General features: G+C 34.5%; 3 protein-coding genes and 1 non-coding gene across 5 annotated transcripts; 2 read left to right on the forward strand and 2 right to left on the reverse strand.

The window, feature by feature from the left end:
- Positions 1 to 378: 378 nt before the first annotated feature.
- On the forward strand, positions 379 to 4,637 carry LOC111453775. 2 transcript variants are annotated; one of them, XM_023095012.1, is made up of 8 exons: positions 379 to 566; positions 902 to 1,225; positions 2,295 to 2,454; positions 2,588 to 2,882; positions 2,976 to 3,048; positions 3,822 to 3,912; positions 4,014 to 4,093; positions 4,189 to 4,637. In XM_023095012.1, the coding sequence occupies exons 2-8, from the start codon at positions 920 to 922 to the stop codon at positions 4,537 to 4,539; spliced, it is 1,356 nt and encodes a 451-aa protein (XP_022950780.1). In that variant the 5' UTR covers positions 379 to 566; positions 902 to 919; the 3' UTR covers positions 4,540 to 4,637. The 2 variants fall into 2 exon arrangements, with proteins under 2 accessions (XP_022950780.1, XP_022950772.1); XM_023095004.1 differs by having other exon boundaries at positions 380 to 566; positions 918 to 1,225.
- A 2,152-nt stretch (positions 4,638 to 6,789) lies between these two features.
- LOC111453789 (zinc finger protein JACKDAW) lies at positions 6,790 to 8,840 on the reverse strand. The gene is made up of 4 exons (XM_023095024.1): positions 8,426 to 8,840; positions 7,949 to 8,348; positions 7,038 to 7,759; positions 6,790 to 6,944 (listed from the first exon to the last, which is right to left on the reverse strand). Exons 1-4 carry the CDS (start codon positions 8,550 to 8,552, stop codon positions 6,796 to 6,798), a joined length of 1,398 nt encoding a protein of 465 aa, XP_022950792.1. The 5' UTR covers positions 8,553 to 8,840; the 3' UTR covers positions 6,790 to 6,795.
- Positions 8,841 to 13,973: 5,133 nt separating this feature from the next.
- Positions 13,974 to 14,045, reverse strand: TRNAP-AGG. The gene has a single exon. It is a non-coding gene; the product is annotated as a tRNA-Pro (tRNA).
- A 4,717-nt stretch (positions 14,046 to 18,762) lies between these two features.
- Positions 18,763 to 20,689, forward strand: LOC111454179 (peroxidase 21-like). Its single transcript, XM_023095541.1, has 5 exons — positions 18,763 to 18,868; positions 18,961 to 19,109; positions 19,469 to 19,657; positions 19,736 to 19,901; positions 20,124 to 20,689. Exons 1-5 carry the CDS (start codon positions 18,808 to 18,810, stop codon positions 20,522 to 20,524), a joined length of 966 nt encoding a protein of 321 aa, XP_022951309.1. The 5' UTR covers positions 18,763 to 18,807; the 3' UTR covers positions 20,525 to 20,689.
- The last annotated feature ends 1,242 nt before the right edge of the window (positions 20,690 to 21,931 follow it).

Below are 21,931 nucleotides of genomic sequence, written 5' to 3' on the forward strand. Positions count from 1 at the left end.
CTAAAATCGAATAAGTATCAGGGTTACAGGTGGATGTAGCGGATTTGATTGTCCTCTAGTTGTAGGGATTTGGGGCATTGTCATGAAACGTCATGGACAAATCTAATCATCTCGCAGTTACGTGTACCAGCTCAATCAGTCACGATCAATAATCAATTAAACTAGTCAAAAGAACAATATACACCAACAGTAAAGAAAATGCCAACTAAAAGATGAATGTTATCGGATAAAACTATTAATTATCTTCGCATACAACATCATATAAAATTCTCAACTTAAATATAATATAATATAACCAAATGTCGTGTTATCCATAATTCTTTATTATTTTTTTTTTGTTAACTCAATTTTTTGCTTTCTTAAATTAATTTAATCTTGCTGCTTGCGGGTCATGAACGGAAAATGGATAGAAGTATCCATGTCAAACACCTGTAAGAGCTCACAAATTCAGCCCCCCAAGCAATCATAGGAATGCCAATGGTCATTCAACAAAGTTCTTCCATGAGAAATGGCTACTCAGGACCAAAATCTTGCTGAACAAGACGGTGGAGGCTCCATATCTCAAGGTACTTACAAAATTTTCGGTTTATATGAACAAATTTCATCTGGGTTTTGTTTGAAATCCAGATTTATTGAGTTTTTTTGGTTCTTGGTTGAATTTGTTTGTTCATTTGAGTTAGTTTTTATGTATTTGTTGAGTGTTCATACCAATCAAACTGATTGATTCTGATTGTTCTGTGATATATTTGGTTGTTTTGATTCTTCTTTGAGTTCAAGTTCATGAAGTTCTGAGTTCTATGTGTATTTCCTTAGTCAAAAACAGTTCCATTTTGATTTTCCGCTTTAAACTGAAGAACTCTGCCCTAATTTACACTAGAAATTTGATAAACTTGCTATGGAGGTTCAATCTCTTGCAGCTATGAACACTGATGAACATTCTGGGACATCGAAATTTCCCCAAATTTCAAGCCATTCTCCCAAATCCAAAAGTAACTCTGACTCTAAAGGCATTGCTTCAAACATGAATTCACAATATGAAAATTTAAGGCCAGATGTTGGAATGTCTCCGATCGTGTCATTGAACGTGGCTCGTGCCGTTGCATATCAGAGGCCTAGAATATCCAGGTCGAAATCGCTTACGAAAATTTTCAGCCCGAAATCGAAAAGAGCAGCAGATTCAGAGTCCTCGCATGGAGAGGGCATAGTTGAACATCACATCTTAACTGTAAGGATATATTCACTTCTTTGTTTGAAGACTGATTGTTTAGTACTTGTTTCTGCATCAACATGGTGTAGTATAGATATGATTGTGTTCCATAGCATCGTTTCCTCCTGCCTTCGTATACTCCACGAGGACTGTAACAGTCCAAGTCCACCGCTAGCTGATATTGTTCTCTTTGGACTTTCCCTTATGGGCTTTCCCTCGAGGTTTTAAAACACGTCTACTAGGGAGAGATTTTCACACCTTATAAGGAATGTTTCGTTTTTCTCTCCAACTGATGTGGAACCTTACAATCCACTCCCTTAGAGGCCCAACGTCTTCCCTGGCACACCACCCGGTGTCTGGCTCTGATACCATTTGTAACCACCTAAGCCCACCACCATTAGATATTGTTCTCTTTGGCCTTTCTCTTAAAGGGCTTCCCCTCAAGGTTTTAAAACGTGTCTACTAGGGAGAGGTTTCCACGCACTTATAATGAATGTTTTGTTCTCCTCTCCAATCGATGTGAGACCTTACAATCCACCCCCTGGGGGCCCCATCATCCTCCCCGACATACCACCGAGTGTCTGACTCTGATACCATTTGTAACATCTTAATCCCACCACTAGCAGATATTGTCCTATTTGGGATTTCCCTTAAAGTGCTTCCCCTCAAGGTTTTAAAACGCGTCTACTAGGGAGAGGTTTCCACGCCCTTATAAGGAATGTTACGTTCTCCTCTCCAACCGATGTGGTTACAAGGACTTTGTGGAACCGTTCTCTCAAGACGGTCGGAGAGTTCTACTCCGTTTGCTCTCTAATACGCTAGCCAATTCGAAATGCTTCCCAAAGGAGAATCAGTGCATCGAGTTATAGTGAATGCTGGGTTACACATTTTGAGATGAAGCTTATATTTTATATCCTTAAATCGTTACGACCGACATTGTCGAGACAAGACTTTATTTTTCGGGTTGAATTGGGTTCATTGTAACCATTCATACGCAACACATTATGAACCTAATCTCTTTAAGTCATTTCAATTTGATGGCTTGTCCCTTTTTGCTCAAACTATGTTCTCTATTTGATTCTTGCAGAGAGAATTGGCTCACGGGTTGATGCATCGATCCAACTCCGTACCTGATATCAGAGAAGATGGAAGCGTGTCGTTACGTCGTAACACTGTTCGTCTGACCCTGACCTCTCCACAAATTGGCAAAAAGTTTGTCATGACACCATACAAATCACCTACATATGGTAAATCTCTTATATCGTTTCGTGTTCGGTTTGTTTACGTTAACAAGATTTGTTCTCCATTCTTTAAGTGCCATGGATGCTCTGTTCTTCCTGAACTTTAATTATCAATAGATACTTTATCTTCATGATTCAGAGACGAACATAGAGACTGGTGAGCATATTTCAGAAGAACCCGTTTGCCGAATTTGCTTGATCGAGCTCGGGAACGGTCTCGAGACTATAAAAATGGAATGTAACTGCAAGGGTGAACTTGCCTTGGCTCACCAAGAATGTGCTATCAAATGGTTTAGCACTAAAGGTAACAGAACATGCGATGTATGCAGGCAAGAGGTTCATAATCTCCCAGCTGCGCTGCTACAAGCTCATGCCATTCAGGCCTACAACTTTCAAGGAAGTGAAATTGTTTCAGCTGACATTACTCAATACAGGCAAGTAAAACTACTTCCTTATACGAAGACAAATTCTATGAAGTTTTATGTTCGAGTCGAAAACTGGACTGTCGAGTGAACCAGCTGCTGCAGGGTTTGGCAGGATGTTCCTTTTCTTGTTATCATCAACGTGCTAGCTTACTTCGGTTTCCTAGAACAACTTCTGGTATTCCAGCACTTCAACTTTTCTTCTTCGTTTTGATGTTCGTTCGTATTTTGAAGTCGATGATAGTAAAGTATTGCATGTCGCGTGAGATCTCACATCGGTTGGAGAGGGGAATGAAACATTCCTTATAAGGGTGTGGAAACCTCCCTCTAGTTGACGCATTGTAAAACTGTGAGGCTGGCAGTGATACGTAACGGACTAAAGCGGACAATATTTGCTAGCGGTGGGCTTGAACTGTTACAGATAGTATCAGAGCCAGACACAGGGCGGTGTGCCAGCGGGGACGCTGGGCCCCCAAGGGGGGTGGATTGTGAGATCCCACGTTGGTTGGAGAGGAGAACGAAATATTCCTTATAAGGGTGTGAAAACCTCTCCCTAGTAGATCCGTTTTAAAATCGTGAGCCCGACAGCGATACGTAACGAGCTAAATCAGATAATATATCTTCTAGCGGTGGGCTTGAACTGTTTCAAATGGTATCAGAGCCAGACACAAGGCGGTGTGCTACGCTGGGTCCCTAAGGGGGTGGATTGTGAAATCCCACATCGGTTGGAGAGGAGAACGAAACATTGCTTATAAGGGTGTGGAAACTTCTCCCTAGTAAACGCATTTTAAAATCGTGAGGCTGTTGGCGATACATAACGGGCTAAAGCGGACAATATCTATTAATGGTGGGCTTAGGTTGTTATAGTATTTACCAGCGGTGGGCTTGGACTGGGGGTTAATAGGTTGTTTTTCAAGGCTGTTTGGATTGCTGATACCAGGGCATGTGCAGGCTGGTAAAATGGGATCAAGTGCTCTAGCTTTTTCTCTTCCCTTTTCTTGCATATTTGGTCTTCTTGCATCCATGGCTGCCGCAACAATCGGTAGGTCGATACTCGTTTTTCGAGTTCTTCTTCGGAGAACATTCTTCAACATTTGTTCTCGGTCCTCAATCCATACTAATACACTTGAATCTTCTTGTCAGTATGGAAGCAGTACATATGGATTTACGCCATGGTCCAGCTCGCTTTCGTGATCGCCTTTTCTCATGCTTTCTACTCAAAGGTAAGAGTTCGCCGAAAACCGAACCGTCTCGATGCAAAATGAAGAACATAGCAATTGTTTAGCCAACAAGTGATCATAATTCTTTGGATCTACAGCTTCATATGCAGGCCATTCTAGCCATTCTTCTTGCCACATTTTCAGGCTTCGGAGTTACAATGACGCTGACTCTCGTTCTCGAGAAAATTTTTCAACGAACCAGACTATGGCTTGATCAATCCATTAATCAAACTCCATCAGCAATGCAGTCAAATGGATCGTCAGCAACCACACATCAAGTGCACGCGGATCCTCCGCTTGGTCTTCGTCGGGGACCCGAGGAGCCGATGCAGACACGAACATTGTCCGCAGCCTCGTGCAGAAGTCAAATCGATCCTCCCGATCAAGATATCGAAATGGGAACTTCAGGAGCTTTGCATCAGAGACAGGCCATATCAGTGTGCCATTGACAAGGAGTTCTTAGTCTTGTATATGCTTGCTTCTCTGTATTTTTTTCCCCAATTGATTTTAGATGATAATGTAAATAATTTTTCTATGCGGTTTATATTATTTATGAACTCGAGATCGCTGATATAACAACTCAAGCTCATCGTTAGCCGATAGTCTTCTTTGAGCTTTTCCTTTCGTACTTCTTTTCAAGGTTTTAAAACGCATCTTCTAGGAGGAAGTTTTCACACCCTTATAAAGAATGTTTCGTTCTTTTCTCTAATTGATTCGGGATCTCACAATCTACTCACCTTCAAGGTCTAGCGTTCTCGTTGGCACCCATTCCCTTCTCCAATCAATATAAGATCTCACAGTTGAAAAATTATACAAAATAGTTTCGAAAGTTATTTGACTTCTAGTTGACTAAAAAAAACATGACGTTGTAGTAACTAATTTGACGATTTGACATAGTGTAGTGTAGTGTTGTTATGAGTATTATATTTTTTACTGACACAGTAACTTTTTAGAAGGTCAACTTTGTTCTTTTTTTTAATTTTTTTTGGTATTTTAACACAAAAAGGTACACATCATCACACAATAATTTTTATTTTTTTTAAAAAAAACTTTGTTCTATTTTTTCTTTTTGTGCATTTCCATAAATCTCCCTTTTGAAAGTCCTTTGAGCTTCCCAAAAAAAAAAAAAAAAAAAAACCTTGAAATTAGGGGATGTCCTATTGAGTATTGACCATTGACCAATTATTATAGGACTTTTTTTTTTATTTTTTATTTTTACTTTTACTTGGAAAGTAAAAAAAAAGTTAGGGCAAAGTCAAATGTGTAGGGCTGGGTGCCCCAAGCAACTGTGCTTCTCTTGGAACAAAAGTGCCCTACAATCATTCCTAGGACCCTGTTTTTTTTTTTTTTTTTTTAAAAACATTTCTCTTCAATTGGTGTCTTGAGATTCTCAATTTATAAACATCCTTGGAAACTTAAACGCATACCCTATAACCCTCTTCGACTCTCTAATCTAACAACATATTTAAATGACGAAAATGTCGTGTTATCAAGTTTATAAAAATATCGATATCGATTTTTTCTTATGGTATAATGTAAATGCGATTACGTGAGATCTCATATCGGTTGGAGAGGGAAACGAAACCCTTCTTACAAGGGTATGGAAACATCTCCTTAATAGACATATTTTAAAACTGTGAGACTGACGGTGATACATAGCGGGCCAAAGCGGTCAATATTTGCTATCAGTGAGCTTGGACTATTACAAGTTTGATAGTGAAAGTGCACCTGAAAGATAAATTTATTTGATTGGGAAAGGAACGAGACCCGTAAAAAGTGAAAAGGATAGACCATTAGTGGACACTGACGTGGTGCTTGATACACCACGTCTAACGTTTAAGTTAAGCACAAATAATTTGAGTTAGCAGGTGATGAGAAATGACTTACTCTTTCTATTTTAGGATTTTTCCGTTTCCACTGTGAACTAGGTTAATAGGTCTGAACAAGGATTCTACTGGTCTAAAGTACCGATGAAGCATGCTCTCTTAAAAGACCGACCATAGCGTTAGTGTAAGATTCCACATGAGTTAGAGAAAAGAACGAAACATTTCTTATAAGAGTATGAAGATCTTTCCCTAACAGACGCGTTCTAAAACCGTGAGGTTGACGACAATACGTAACAGGCCAAAACAAACAATATCTACTGGTGGTGGACTTTGACTACTACACTTAGCCTCGGCTTACCTGGCTCGAGCCTTATGTGTTGCGTAATTAATAGTAAAGTTGCTCACAAATTGCATTATTATTATCATTATTTTCAATTATTGTTTCCTTAAACTCGCCGACGTTGACCAGGTGGTGGCTGCCGGCCAGATTAATTTGATTTATAGTCAAATATATATTTATATATTTATATATAATAAAGTAGTTTTCGCTGGCAAATGCAATAATTTGAAAGCGAAATTACGAAGAAAAAAAAAAAAGTTCAAACGACAAAATATAAAATAACAAGAAGAAGAAGAAACAAAGAAGAGGTTAAATGCATGGCCGATTTTACTACTTTCTTAAAACTGTCAACTTTCAACATTCGCCGGTGGCCCCCGCCGCCGTCACCTTCTGACCGTTTCCGCCGCCTTGCACTGTAAAAGAGCCAGGCCTTCATATCATTATGGTTTATAATGCAGCTGGTTAAAAATAAAGCGCTGTAATATATATATTTTTTTTTTATTTACTGACCTTCAATTTTGATTGAATTTGATGGGGTTTTAGTGGTTGAATTGGCTTAGTCCCATTGTTGAGTTTATGGCGGCGAATTTTGCAAGCTCCGGTGGGAGGAACGGTGGCCGAGGCGGTTCTCCTCCTCCGACACCGAGGAAATCCCTCGTTTGACCGCTACTTCTCATTTTGTTAGTATCTGCGTTCATTAAGAATATGAATAAAAGATTAAATTCGTCGTAATTGATCTCGTTTACGTTATAATTCTATAAAAATTTCTAGCCCTATTTACCATTTGGTGGTAGTAGAAGTTGGTTGAGGCAATCCGAGCTCAAGTCGGAGTTGTTACCAACCATCTGCACCGAGTCGGCCATCGTCGGGCTTCTAGATTTATTAAACGAGTTCAATGACGAAGACGACGAGCTCATTACTCCGAACGCGCCAGCTCCAAAGAGCGGAGAATTATTATTGTTGCTGCTTCTAGTAGAGCCCATAAGAGCAGCTTTTTGTAGAAGGGCGGTGGCTGACATCGGAGAAGACGAAACGAACGACTGAGAAGATTGACCTAATAACGCGGCGGCTGCCGTAGCCTTCGACAAACTTCCCTTATTGTCAACGTCTTCCTTCTCAATCAGCGGCAATACTGAAAGCCCGCTTTCGGTCATCGATCCGAAAAGATTGGAGGAGGAAGAAGAAGCTCCAAAAAAGTGGGAAATGTTGTTGTTGTTGTTGATTGCATTATCAACAGAAGCTTGGTTTAACCAAAGGGACAATGGAGATCTGTTCTTGTGTTGGTGTTCTTCAAAATCTCTCAAGAAATTATCTGAATTACTGAATTGGGAAAGCCCAGGAACATCTCCAAGAGATTCAAGGTTGTTTTGTTCTTGTTGATGAAGAACAATTGAATCATTTCTTAAATTATTGAGAATATTTGTTGCTGAAATTGTTGTGATTCTTGCACTTTCTTCAGCTAAAGCATCACAAAATGCTCTGTGGGTTATGAAGCTGTCTTTCCTGATCAAGAAAAAAAAACATCCAACATTTAATTCTCCAATCATTGCCAATTTTGTTATAAATCAATGTCTGGTCAGAGATAATCGAAAAATGTGTTTGATTTTCGAGTTCGATCGATTCGTTTATGTGTTTATATCGAACTATTAGTAATTTCAATTGAGAGGTTAGGGGTTCAAATCTTGAGCTTACCGGGAAAAAAGAGTTCCACAATCGCACTTATATTCTCGAGTCCCACAAGTTTTGGAGTGAGCTTTCCAATCGGATTGAACCGCGTATTTCTTAGAACACTTATCACATTTCCACTTCTTCTCGCCGTGTTTCCTACTGAAATGTTTCTTTATCCCGGTCAAGTCACCGAGGGCTCGCGATGGATCATGATGTACACACGTCTTCTCCGGGCAAATATACACCTTCTTCTTGATCATCTCCTTGTTTGTCCGCTGTCGTAGCTTCCACGGAAGGTTATGCCCTCGTCGGTGAAGTTGTAGATTCTGATCTCTTTGAAAGCCCTTGTTGCAAATTTCGCATACGAATCTATTCGTCGCCATAAGCGATTTCGGCGACAAAGCAATAACCTCAGCATCTGGATCTGTAACAACAACAACAACTCAATCACTGAACTTAAAAAAAAAAACGATCGGTGAAGAAGTGGAAAACGAAGCTCACCTGGGGTTCCCGGGAGGTTGCGTTTCTTCTTCGTTGCGGTCGAGGGTTTCGATTTAGGGTTAGCATCTTGGTGTGGAGCAAAGGGAGTGGTAGTGGAAGAGAGAAGAGAAAAAGGATTACTTGACATGATTTCCTTTTTGGGGTATTGGTTTAGACAAGAACAAACAAGAAAAAACCAAGGATCTTGTGTTTTTTTTCTCTCTTTTTTACAAACAAACAGTGGGACGACGATGACGACGACGACGACGACGAAGACGATTTGTCAAACAAAGGAAAGGGAAGAAGCTAGCTAGGGTTATGCCAAAAGACAGTAAAAACCAAAGCTTGGAAGAGGAAAACAAAACCAAATATGATGAAAGAAGAAAGAGGGTTGAAGATGAGAGAGTGTTTGTAATGGTTTGGTTTTAAGAAAACACCAAAAACCAACATGTTTTGCTTTTAAAACAGAACATGTTTTGCTTTTTTTATTTGACTGTCTCTCTTTCCTATTCAATTCTTTCTCATTACTTCATCTTTTTGGCAGCATTTTTGAGCTCAAATCTACAAAAAAGGGGGACCCTTTATACTTCTATTTGAGTTATTTTCAAACCCTATCGTATAAATGTATATTAATTTTTAAAAAACAGATGTAGACTTCCTAACTACACCTAACTCAAACTCTATGTTTGTACCAACCTTTTTTGTCTTGTGAATCATATGAAACTTGTTGTTGTTGTTGACTTATTGTGTTAATAGGTTTAGGGTTTGAAACCTATGGTTTTGTGTCATTTGTATGTTTAGATGCGTGAGGAAATTTGAAATTTTGACCTCTGGATCGATGGTGTATATATGTATAATATGCCTAGAATTATGTCCAGGATTGAGATCAAGATTTGAAATATGGATTTGACACGCATCCACTGTGTCATAATCGTATTCTTGTAGCAGTCGAATAACGATTGTGCGGTACTTGTTCTAATCCAGTGAATAAGTCAGCCACATACATGATTTTGGGAGCCTTGGCGGGTATAGACGTGATTTTGGTGACGGGTCATACACTCCTGTATTGATACAATAAGAATAGTAAAGACCTATCTAACATGAAAAGTAAGTAAAAGGGGTTTTGTAACGGGCATGCGGCCATGGAAAACACGTTCTAGATAAGCATGACCGAGACATCTGACATGCGGTTACAAACATCACCTCTCGGACAAGCATGACTGGGACACACTATGACATGGTTATGTTACCTACTTATCTTAAAAGAATTAAGACCACGACTTGAAATCTAGATTTGACACATGACAATCCATATATTCATTTGCATCTACTGCACTTTGTTGATATAAGTAGTAATGATCGATTTTTTAAGCATTTCTTAACAATCATAACCTCAAAATCATTCTCGTTCATTCATGTACTTCTCCTTTCAATATCTTAACTAGTTAAACTATACTCAAGTTGACTACATGAACTTCTAACCAATTCATATGTCAAATACCGCCTCCCAAATATACTTTGTCAAGGGTCAACAAAAATGTTCTTCACTCATCAATAACTACTACCATTTGATTGTCTTTTTCAATTAGAAAACATAAAAAAAGTACAATATTCTTTTATTTTATAAAGAACGATTACCTAAACAACGCTCACTCTAAACAACTTCAATTAATAAACCTCTATCGATAAGATCGGTACACGTATGAAACCCTAAAGTCTAATTTTTTAAATAAATTCAGATCATTAATCAATTTTCACATTTATTCTCAAACACTACCTAAAATTTAAAAAAACGTCTCTAAAATTAAAAAAAAAATACATTTGAATATCATCGAACCTCTAACGTATCAACCCGATCGATGTAATTCCCCGGGTGAATATTAATAATAATAAAATAAATAAATAAAATAGGGAAATAGTGGAAGTTTAAAAAGTATAGAGGGGAAAAGGGTGCATTGTAATGGGAAGCAAACAAGTACCTAATCTACATAGAAGTAATAAACTGAGAGATGATAACATGCAAAGGCTGTGACAGTTTTAATAATCACAGTAAAAAGGTGGTCCGATTTGATTGATTCGCCCTACGCCAACTAGGTTTCAAATTAAAAATAAATAAAATTCTATTTAAATTTAACTTCAATATTTTTTTTTTTTTATAAAACTAAAATTAAAAAAATTATTATTATTTTAAAATTTTTGTGTTTAATATTAAAAATATGAAAGTGAATTTTATTTAATTTAAAAAAAGAAAGAAAATAATGAAAATGAAAAAAAGTAAGATGGCTTTTTATAGGGGAGAATGATTAGGTCATAATTAAAGGTTGAATGAAAGTAAAATTGGGCGATGTGGGATTCGTACAGCTGAGGCTCAGAAACCAAACACTGAGACACAACACAGAACACAGAACACAGAGAAGAGTGAGTTTACGTTTTCCCATGTTTTTTTTCCTTTTTTCTTTTTTTTTTCTTTCTAATTCACACAACATCAATCCGTGATACCCTTACTTGTCTCTTTCTATTTGGTATTCAATCCTTCATTTCAAAAAATTATGTGTTCATCATAATGATGTTGTTGAGTTTGATTATCTGACATGACTTCGGTTTTTTATTTTGTCTAAGTTGTCACACCCGAGTAATAGAGAAGTACATGAATAAACTGAAATTACATTCAAACGAGAGCGATCCTGAGAATATGATGAGAGTTACTATCTATTATTAGTAACAAGGTGCACGTTCCTTTTCAGTGGGTCAATCATACGAACTCGATGGTTGAGTGTGCTTGAGTAACCTCTTAGACATTTTCCTATTATACACATGAGTGAGAACAAAACATGCTGAAATGACTTGTATTGGTACGTGGGGATAGTTTTCACGGTTAGAAGTGAGAAGTAGGTAATGTAATCATGTTGTAAAAGAATGTCGGGGCCATCTTGTGTCGAACCCTGATTCAAATTCTGGGCATGGATCGTTATATAAGTGTTTGTTTCTCATATGGGGATTTTGAATTGGGTTTGTTTGATTCGAGTTGATTTTGATCGTTCGATTTTCACATGTCTTGATTGATTTTTGTTTGGTTAAAAGAGTTAAATGTAGTTTATTCGAGTATCGCTTAATGGTAATAATTTACGTGAATAAAAAAAAAAAAAAAAAGAAGAAAAGGATAAATAAATGAATACAATAATTTGGGGACAAATCAACAAGTTTTTGTCTTGTTTCGCTTGGATTTTCCTTCACAGCACATATGCTTTTCCCCATCCCAAGTTTGGTATCCAATGTTTTTTTCTCTCTCTCATCTTTCTCTCACTAACACAAAAAAAAAAAACCCTAATTTCCGAGGTGGGGAAGACACTGAGCCCTAAACATATATATATGTCCGATCAGATAAGGACACACTCCAATATACACGTTGCATGGATGAGAGAGAAAACTTATAGAGAGAAAGTGGGAAATCCCATTATACCCTTTCTCGAGAACGTGTAGAGAGAGAAAAATTGATTGAATATGATCGATACAATGTGATTATCTGATAATAAGTAGACGTAGGTTTAAAATCTGTGTATATATAATTTAGATTTGAAATATGTTAATAATTATCGACCCCTGAAGGAGAGAAAGAAGTTGGTTTGATTACGCCGCCACGTAAATATTAATATTAGGTTAAATTGGGTTCGTTTCCATTAAGTTCGTCTTTTTTAAAAAAAGGAAATTAAAAATTTAGATATTTTTTAATTTTCAAAAACTTAATTAACACAAATCTCATATCGGGTGGAGAAGAGAACGAGAAAACCTCTTTTTAGTAGATGCGTTTTAAAACTGTGAGATTGACGGGATACGTAACGAGTCGAAGAGGATAATATCTGCTAGTGGTGGGTTTGGGCTGTTACAATCACGAACGACTCATCGATCTTGTCATACACGTCGTTAATTAATATGTCGAACTTTCAGTGATCAGATGATGTCAGCAATACGTATGATTACGATAGGACGACGTAGTACTCGTTTTGAGTTGAAGGGAAGAGGAAGTGCTTTGGGAATTGGGAATAATACAAACCACATAAGTCTCTATCCATGAAACAAAGGGGATGGCAATAATGTTGACCTTTGGATGTACATTTTGGTAATTTTATTTAGTTAAAATTTTAAAAGTAATTTCTACGCAAATGCATCCCGGGTCCATTTATATACTCGTACGAGTAAGAAATAGGCCAATTTAGCAGCTTTTTTCTCAATTTTTCTTACTCGTTTTCATTTCGGACAAAACATCTAAATGAAATGTATTTCCACGATGCTTCATCCCACTCATCCCTTTTTCCATCTTGAGAGCAAACTTTTTTTTTTTCTTTTTTTTTTTAATAAAGATTTGGGCCATCACAAATAATAGCCAATTTGAACATATGTCAGTGTATAATATCATCTCGAGGATAGTATCGCTACACAAGACGTTTTTTCCGGACAACTCGTCCCAATGCATTTATACCTCGAGAGAATCTTTACCTCGACTTTTTTGTCAGGTATATTATAATTGAATAACGACATTATTTAATTTAATTTAATTTAATTTAATTCCACAAGAAAAATATAGTGTTTAACGTTCATTGAGCCATGAATTAATGACAAATAATCAAAGTCCTTTGATTTCAACTATATACCCATAGAATGTTCTTTGGTCTTCACTAAATAAATAAATAAATAAATAAATAAATACTCCCACATGCACATTATTAAATAATTAATTTCTTCGTGTTAGGTTCTAATTGATACATAATATATGATATTTTAATTATTTGTTGATTAACGAAAAATTAATTTTATATTTATTTTTTATATGAACAGAAAATGACATTATAAAAAATACACGTAAGTATTGTCAAACATTATTAAATGTATATAAGATTTAAAAAAATCAAGAATCCAAGGAGAAAAGGACATGAAATGGAATCAAATGGCATCAAGTTGGATTTTAATTATTATCTTTTAACCCTAGCTGCATTTTCGGCATTTTCGGCATGGACGCTGTATCGCACTCGAAACTGGAAGGATAAAAAATTTACTCGGTGAACTGTCGAGCTACAAGTCCCACGGCATAGGACCGGGATTACCCCATTAAGGCTTCATCCGACTTCAACCTACAAACTAGACCAGATATATAAAAACATTTTATAAAAAATTGATAACGGGAAGAAAGCAAGAAAATGATAGCAATCGGTTCAGGAGCGTCACAAAATGATAGCAATCGTCATGGTCTACACGGGCCTACAAATGCTTATTTACAAAATCAATCTTTCATATATATATATATATATATATATATATATATATACACTAATTCTTCGTAAAATTTAAAAAACAAAAATAAGTTTTTGAAAATTATTTTTTAATTTAAAATTTTGATTGGTTTTTATGTGGAAAACGTATTTATAGACTTAATTTAAAAACAAAAAATAAAAAGAAGGGCCGATTTCACGGGTAGCCCAAATTTACGAAGGCCACAATCAAAGGGCCCATTTCATTTTGGGCCGGAAAGTACTTGTCTGGGCTATTAAAAATGTTCGGAAAGAGAGAAAAAATTGGGGCATTCCGAGAATTGAACTCGGGACCTCTCGCACCCTAAGCGAGAATCATACCACTAGACCAAATGCCCATTTGTTGAAACGATGTGGTTTTAAAATATATTATTTAAAAACTTTCGAAAAATTGTATCCATTTAAACGTTCTAGATTCACCAATGAATATCCATGTTCTTCAAGTGTAGAGTAAAAAAGTCAATGCATTTCTGGATAAGAGTTTTGAAAAGAAAAAAAGTATATCAGCTGACACGAGATATTGAAGTTGCACATGAAGTAGTATTTATCTTCGGATCGAGGACAATGCATGAATGTCGCTCGACTAGGTCAACTCTACCATTTATTTCATTAACTCTATAGCGATCACTAAATAAAGATATGTTGTAACGCCCGCTCATCGTCAACGCGATTAACAGGAGTTACCATCATCAACGACAACATACTCTAACGCCCAACCATAATTTCAAAAGATTTAAAAAAAAAAAACATCCAGTAAAACATTTAAAACCGGTGCTATTTAAACTTAAAACAACCGAAGTAAATTCTTGACAGCGAAAACATAATTATACAAAACAGACACAGATATGGATTCCCAGTAGTCTTCAGTCCGCTGGTCTCGTCCTCGGTTGGCCTGCATCATCTAAATCTGGAAAGAAAAGTTATAATAATTTTGATGAGTAATTAGATTACTCAGTAAGTAGCTAGCTTATCACTCAAGAGTTCATAACTAATCTTTCCAGGTGTTTTTAGGTTTTATTCATCATTGACTCCTAGTTCTCTTACTAGGGTCATCTGTTCATTAATGAGGTATCTCAGCTACCTCCAGCTAGGTTACTGACTCTCTCTCGATATGCTTATCTAGAATTTTCGGACTCGTATGTAAGACTCGCTCTCGGTCAAATACGGCCCGTCTACTAATTGCTCTGGCGGCCTGTTTATCTCATATACCAACGGTCAGGAGTACTCATGCTCCCTGACTTAGCACACAGCGCGTTGGCCAGGAACTCCGCGGGAATTAGTAGACTATCATACTCAGTAAATAAGCCATAGCTCAACTACCAATAAGCATATCTAGAGTCATAACCTTTCCCTTAACATGCATAACATACTCACAGTTACTGCATGCTTTCATACATGTATCATGATCAACACGTAGAACATTCTGACAATCGTTTATATCACGCTTACATCACAGGCAAGCAGTCACAATATACAATAAACACGAACTATCATCAAAGCTCATCATAACTTATTAAGCTCTTAATCAGGTAAACAACATACTCACATGTTGTAAAACAAGTTAAGAACTAGTTCAAAGGTCGATACGCTACTTACCTGGTTTTGAATCCCTTTCTCTCTTGATTGTACATTTAATAGGGTATTTCAACACAATTCCTTCCAAGTAGACCTATATTTCACCATTTTCAAGGTAAGTATAGGTCAATCTAGGTAGAACAGGTCAAAACAAATCGAACGGGACAAACCGGGAACCGAACGGACGCTTCACGCGCCTCGGTGTGTCTGTCCCACGCGCCAATCGCACGCCCAGTCGCGGCCCTCACGCGCCTGCGTGTAGTGCACGCGCTCGTCTTCAACCTCTCCTCCCTGCAATTTTTCCCAATCTTTTCCTTTAATACCCGTTGTGTCCCAAAGCAAAAATTTCATCTCTACAGCTCGAATTTCGTTCTGATTTCTTCTACAACTTTATAGATCTTCTAACTACGGTTCTAACCAGCCCTATTTCATAACTTATTATGCAGTATAACTCAAGATATCGAGATTTAAAGGTTCGGTGATGTGGGTTTTTTCGTTACCTTCGAATTACCGTCCGATTCAGCTCGGGGCCGTATCCTTTCCTCAAAACATTTCTCAGCAACAACCCCTCTTCCTTTACCCTCGATTGATGTCCAATTTTAAGCAACCAAAAACTCGAATTCTCCAAAAATTTCTTCCTCTGTTTTCTGGGTTTCTCTCCATCTCCATTCTTCGTTTTTCTTCCCTTTTTAAAGCCTAATCAAGCTCTAATACACTTCCACATCCCCTAATCATCCACTCATCCATCCCACGCCTCCAGCTACGCGTCCGTCGCCCCTCATCCCCCCCTTTACAGCAGCTGCTTGACGCAGCTGCTTCGTTTCGTTTTTTTTTTTTTTTTTTTAAGGTTGTTACATGTGTGCTGCTACAAGACTGAACAGTGACGTTAGATAGTAGCTAAAAATATAAAATAATAATAATAATAATAATTTAATAGCATCAACATTAATTTTAAAATATTTTACGTAAAATAATTAATTAATTTGAATGAAGTCACGTCGTTTAAAGATTCCTAAATTTTAAATATAACGCGGATGCAATAATATAATTATCCAAATTGCCATTTTTTTAATAAGTAAATATATAATTTTAATTATTTAGAAGCGTTAAATATTTTTCAATAATAATTATAATTAAAGAAGAAAAAGAAACCCAAAATTGACCAATTTAGGTAGCTTCCAACTGATACTGTCCACCATCCTATCATTAATTTCAATTATTGATACTATAAAAATTGGAAAAATATAAATAATAAACCATTCTCAATTTTAATTATTTCATACCTATTTAAAATAATAATTCGTTAAATTAATATTACGCATTAAATTTATTTTTTTAATAAAACAAAATAAAATTCATATTTTTAGTTCAATAATAATAGATATTTTGCTACAATAGAAACAAATTTAAAAGATTCCAATCAATTCTATTATTCTAAGCAATATATATATATATATATATATAAGATAAAAATCAATTAAATTAAATTAAAATACAATTATGTTGAGGACAAAAATGTCAAAATTTGTGAAGTTTGTTTTGATAGTTGGGCATAATAAATGTTGTCTGATAACTATCTCCCAACCACAATTTAAGCTCATAATTTTTATATAATTTTGTAAATCTTTAATTATACCATTTATTTATTAAAATTGTCGTATTAAATTTATATTAACCTCGTAACTCTCAAAATTACTTTTTTTTTTTTTTTGTCTGGTCTTTTAATTCTTTAAAAGAATTTAATATATAAATATTCGAATTGGTCTATTTTAATTTTAAAATTTCTATATAAATAGTATTATTTGGTCCAATATTTGTCATAATCAACTTTGGTGACTTCATTACATATGTCAACATTAGCACGTTAATATATACACTCAAAGCCACGTATTATTTATTTATCAAAATCGAATTGAAAGTAAAGACAAGTATTGATGCATGATTCCACAGTAGTTAGATTCACATGATATGAATTAAGATAGAGATGCGAATAGGTACAAAATTGAGAGACGAGAGATCTTGCAACACGTTTTTTTATATGTTCGCGAGGTGCGTAAGCAAATTTAAGTCTATAGGTTAAGACCAATTTCGTCAGTTTAGCTCGAGCTGACTAAAGGATGCTAGGTTTAGCCTTTTGGGTATGATGGATTCGGTCGAGTGAGCTTTGGCCAGCGTCGACCTAATTTTAGTGCATGTTCTTTTTCATAGGCTCGTCTTAAATTAAATATTTAAAAAAAATTAAAGAATCAAAACTAAAATTTATAATATATTTTAAATGATTTTTTAAATATTTGTAATGGATAATGTGGGCCCACCTTGGTGCTCGCGTGAGGACAAAGGTGGCGTAAGGTCAAACAAAGTGGCGTGTAAGGGCAAAATAAGTTTTTTTTTTTTAAATATATTTAGAGTTTGGTTTTCTATTTTTTTGGTAAAAAAATTAATATTTAAAAATTTATACAGCCTTTCCCTTCATTTCTTTATAATTATTTTCACATTTTAAAATTTATTAATAAAAAAATTAATTATTTATTTCAAAAAATAATATTAACGTTTAAAAGATTAAACATAATAAAAAACATTACGTAATATAATAATGTTATAAATATTTATTTAATGTCCAAATCATGGTAACTTAAAAAAATAATGATTCAACTACTTATTCAATATCTAATCATTGAATATTTTAAAATTATAGTTAATAATTAATTATATGAAACCCTAAAATAATAGAAAGATTTCAAAGAAAATTTTATTTTTTATCCTTTAATATTAAAATTTTCATTTTATTAAATTTAAGTTTAAAATTAATAAATAAAATTATGAAAACTCTAAACTCATCGTTAAAATATTTTAACCAAGTTAAATATTTTTATTACCGAGTTAAAACTCTACTCTTCATCAATTTGGTCTTTGCTTCTTTTTTTTAATATTTTAAATTTTTTTATGATAAATTTCCTTTATTTAGAAAAAATACTTATCATATTAATGTCACATCAATCTTCCAATAATGACATTAACAAATTTATGGCACCATTAAAATTCCATTTTTAATTTTATATATATAGAGAAAAAATTATGTATAGATCTAAAAATAAATAAAAAAATTAAATTGAAGCACCGACAGAGATAAAGAGAACTATCTTGTACCTGTTTTGCTCTATAGACATCTAATAATTATAATGTTCAACGTTATTTAAATAACTTAAAAGAATATTAATGAAATTGACGGAAAAATCAAAATGAAATCAAATTAAATTTGGAATAAAAAGAAATATTTCAAAAATTAATCAATCAGATAATTACAAAATAAAATTTCTCATCCCTCCAATAATTGTCCATTTGCGTCGGTCGTGACCCAATAGAAATCCATTCATAAAACACAAAAATAATAATAATTAAAAATAAAAATAAAAATAAATTAATTAATTGATTAAAACTATTCTTCTTCTTCTACTTCCACTATAAAAAGGCCCATAAAATCAATGCCTAACTCACTCAAAACCAGAAAGCTTCAAGAGCTCAACAATGGCGGCCAAGAACAATTTCAGCCTTCTTCTTCTCCTCCTCGTGCAGCTGTTTTATTCAGGTTCGATTTTATTTTTTTATTTTTTTATTATTATGGAAAATAATAATGTTATTTAATTTTAATAGGGTCAATTTTAAAAAATTGAAAAACAGGAAGGGCCGAACTGCAAATGAATTATTATGCAAAAAGTTGCCCAAAAGCTGAAGAAATTATAAAACAGCAAGTTACTGAGCTCTACTATGAACATGGAAACACAGCCGTTTCGTGGCTTAGAAACCTCTTCCATGATTGCGTTGTTCAGGTAATTAATTAATTAATTAATTAATTAATTTTTGGATACAGATGGGAGGGGTAGTCTGGGGATTGATAAATATATTGTTTTAATTGGACATAATAAAATATATATTTCTCTTACCCGTTAACATAAAAAACAGTTATTTTATTAATATCGAAAAATTAAGGTTTGAATTATTAAAAAAAAAACATTTTTTTTCCTTTTTTGCCCTTTTAATTATTTCTTGAGTTTTGTATTTATTACGGTTCTATTTTTTTTAATATAAATAATTTTAAAACTTAATGAAATTTTAAATTTACATCTTAATTAAGAAATCTTAATTAAGAAGGTCGCGATTTCTTTAATTTGTATGTTTACTTTTACAGTCTTGTGATGCATCTCTACTGTTGGAGACAACTGTGGGTGTGGAATCAGAGAAAGATTCAGACAGAAGTTTTGGGATGAGGAACTTCAAATACGTAAATAAAATCAAAGCTGCCGTTGAAAATGCATGCCCTCAGACTGTTTCTTGTGCTGATATTGTTGCACTATCTGCTAGAGATGGCATCGTCATGGTACTTAAATTAACTTACGTATAATCGATGATGTTAAATGAGTTGTGAATGGTTTTGACGAGTGAATGTGATATGCAGTTGAAAGGACCGCATATCGACTTGAAAACGGGAAGAAGAGATAGCAAAATGAGTTATTCGAATCTTGTTGAAGAGCTGGTCCCAAAGCACAATGAATCTCTTGTGAATGTTCTCTCGAGATTTAAGTCCATCGGCATTGACACGGAGGCAACGGTTGCCCTTTTAGGTTTGCATCTGCTCAACTCTACCTACGTTATTTTTTCTTCTTTTAATTAATAATAACAAATGTTTTTTAAAAGATAGTATAATTGGGAGGCATGTGTAAAGAAAAATAGTATAATTTTTTTTCGGTTAGCTATAAAATTCTAGACATGGACTGTTCAATACATAGCTAAAGTAAACATTAATGGAAGAATTTATTATACTGATCCTTGTTTAATTCGTTCAGGGGCTCATTCAGTAGGTCGAGTTCACTGCGTGAACTTAGTGGAGAGGTTGTACCCAACCGTCGACCGATCCATCGATCCTAATTACGCACAATACCTAAAAGTTCGATGCCCGACGCCGAATCCTGACCCAGAAGCGGTATTGTATTCAAGAAACGACCGTGAAACTCCAATGATTCTAGACAATATGTACTACAAAAATGTTCTTGAACACAAGGGGTTGTTGATCGTGGACCAAGAATTGGTTTCCAACCCTCTTACTCTTCCATATGTCAAGAAATTTGCTGCGGACATCAAATATTTTCACGACCAATTTTCTAGGGGAATTCGTTTGTTGTCGGAGAATAATCCGCTCACTGCCGATCAAGGTGAGATTAGGAAAGATTGTCGCTATGTTAATTAAAGTTACGAAACTCAATTAACGTAATTAAGTTTGTAAGCAAGAATTATGGGTTAATATCCCATGTTGTGTGTCGTGGTCATTCTAAAATATGAATGATTACGACTGTTATGTGTATCGTTCATCTTTTCTGTCAACCCAAATGGGATTCTTGACATTCCAAAAAAAGGGACATGTGTAGCCCGTGTGAATATATGTGGAAAACTATATTATCGTTTTATAACTATTTAAGTCTCGTTCATAACGATTTTGTCTTTACAAATTAAACAATGGATTTAAAATCTAAATTAAATTCAAAAAATTAAAAATTATTTGTTTTGATTTCACTAAATGTTTCAAAATATTATAAAATCATAACCGATAATTTATAGATACACACATACATACATACATACATATCCTCTCGTCATTTCAAATATCTAGTTACAGGCATGCATGTGTATGTTGTATGTATATTTTGTTCGATAACTATTTGGTATTTAGTATTTGAAAATTAAGCACGCATACATACACATATACATATGTACATACATGTTTTTTTTAAAGAATAAGATGATAAAACCAAATTCATATTTTTCAAATTAAATGTTATAATTTTAAAAAGATTATTTGTTATTTTTATATATTTTTAGAAATAATTATGACGGTTGGGCCATTTTTCAATTTGAAGAAATAAAGAATTTCCGAGTCAGCCCAATTATCAAAATGAGATGGTTAGCTCATTCTAGGCCTCTACAAAAATAAATATTCTAGTTTTTTATATTTAAAAAATAGATATTTGCATATATATATATATATATATATATATATATATATATATCATAAAATTGTTTTTTTTTAATTCACAACTAGATAAAATATTAAAAAAATAATCCATTGAATAAACTTATAATTTAAGAAAATCATATATATTATAAAATAAATAGCCTCATACTTGGTGGTTGATTTTTTTAATAAAAAAATCATAATTAATGATTTATTATTAAGTGGTGGATGAGTAGGTGTAAGTTCAAAACCTTGTAGCTTTTTATTTTATTTATTTATGTTACATGTCTCATTCAAACGTGTAGCTGAAATAAGTGACATTGTTTGTCTGTTTAAGGTATAATATTTTACTAACCTATCATAATTTCAAATATCTACTTTTCACTCATCATTAACATATGACACTCGAGTAAATGAGGAGTACATGAATAAATCAATAACAGGGAAACAAAGCAATTCTTATAAGGGTGTGAAAATTTCTCCCTAGCCATCGCATTTTAAAGCTATAAGGCTAATGACGATATGTAACAGGTCAAAGTCATACACTTCATTTTTCGATAGCTCAGTCATAGAAACTTCATAATTAAATATGTTTTATGTGACGTATGTTGGGTGACCTCCAATAATTTTTTTCATAACATATGT

Source organism: Cucurbita moschata, unplaced genomic scaffold (genome assembly GCF_002738365.1).
Source record: "Cucurbita moschata cultivar Rifu unplaced genomic scaffold, Cmos_1.0 Cmo_Scf00001, whole genome shotgun sequence".
In the NCBI taxonomy this organism is placed as follows: Eukaryota; Viridiplantae; Streptophyta; class Magnoliopsida; order Cucurbitales; family Cucurbitaceae; genus Cucurbita; species Cucurbita moschata.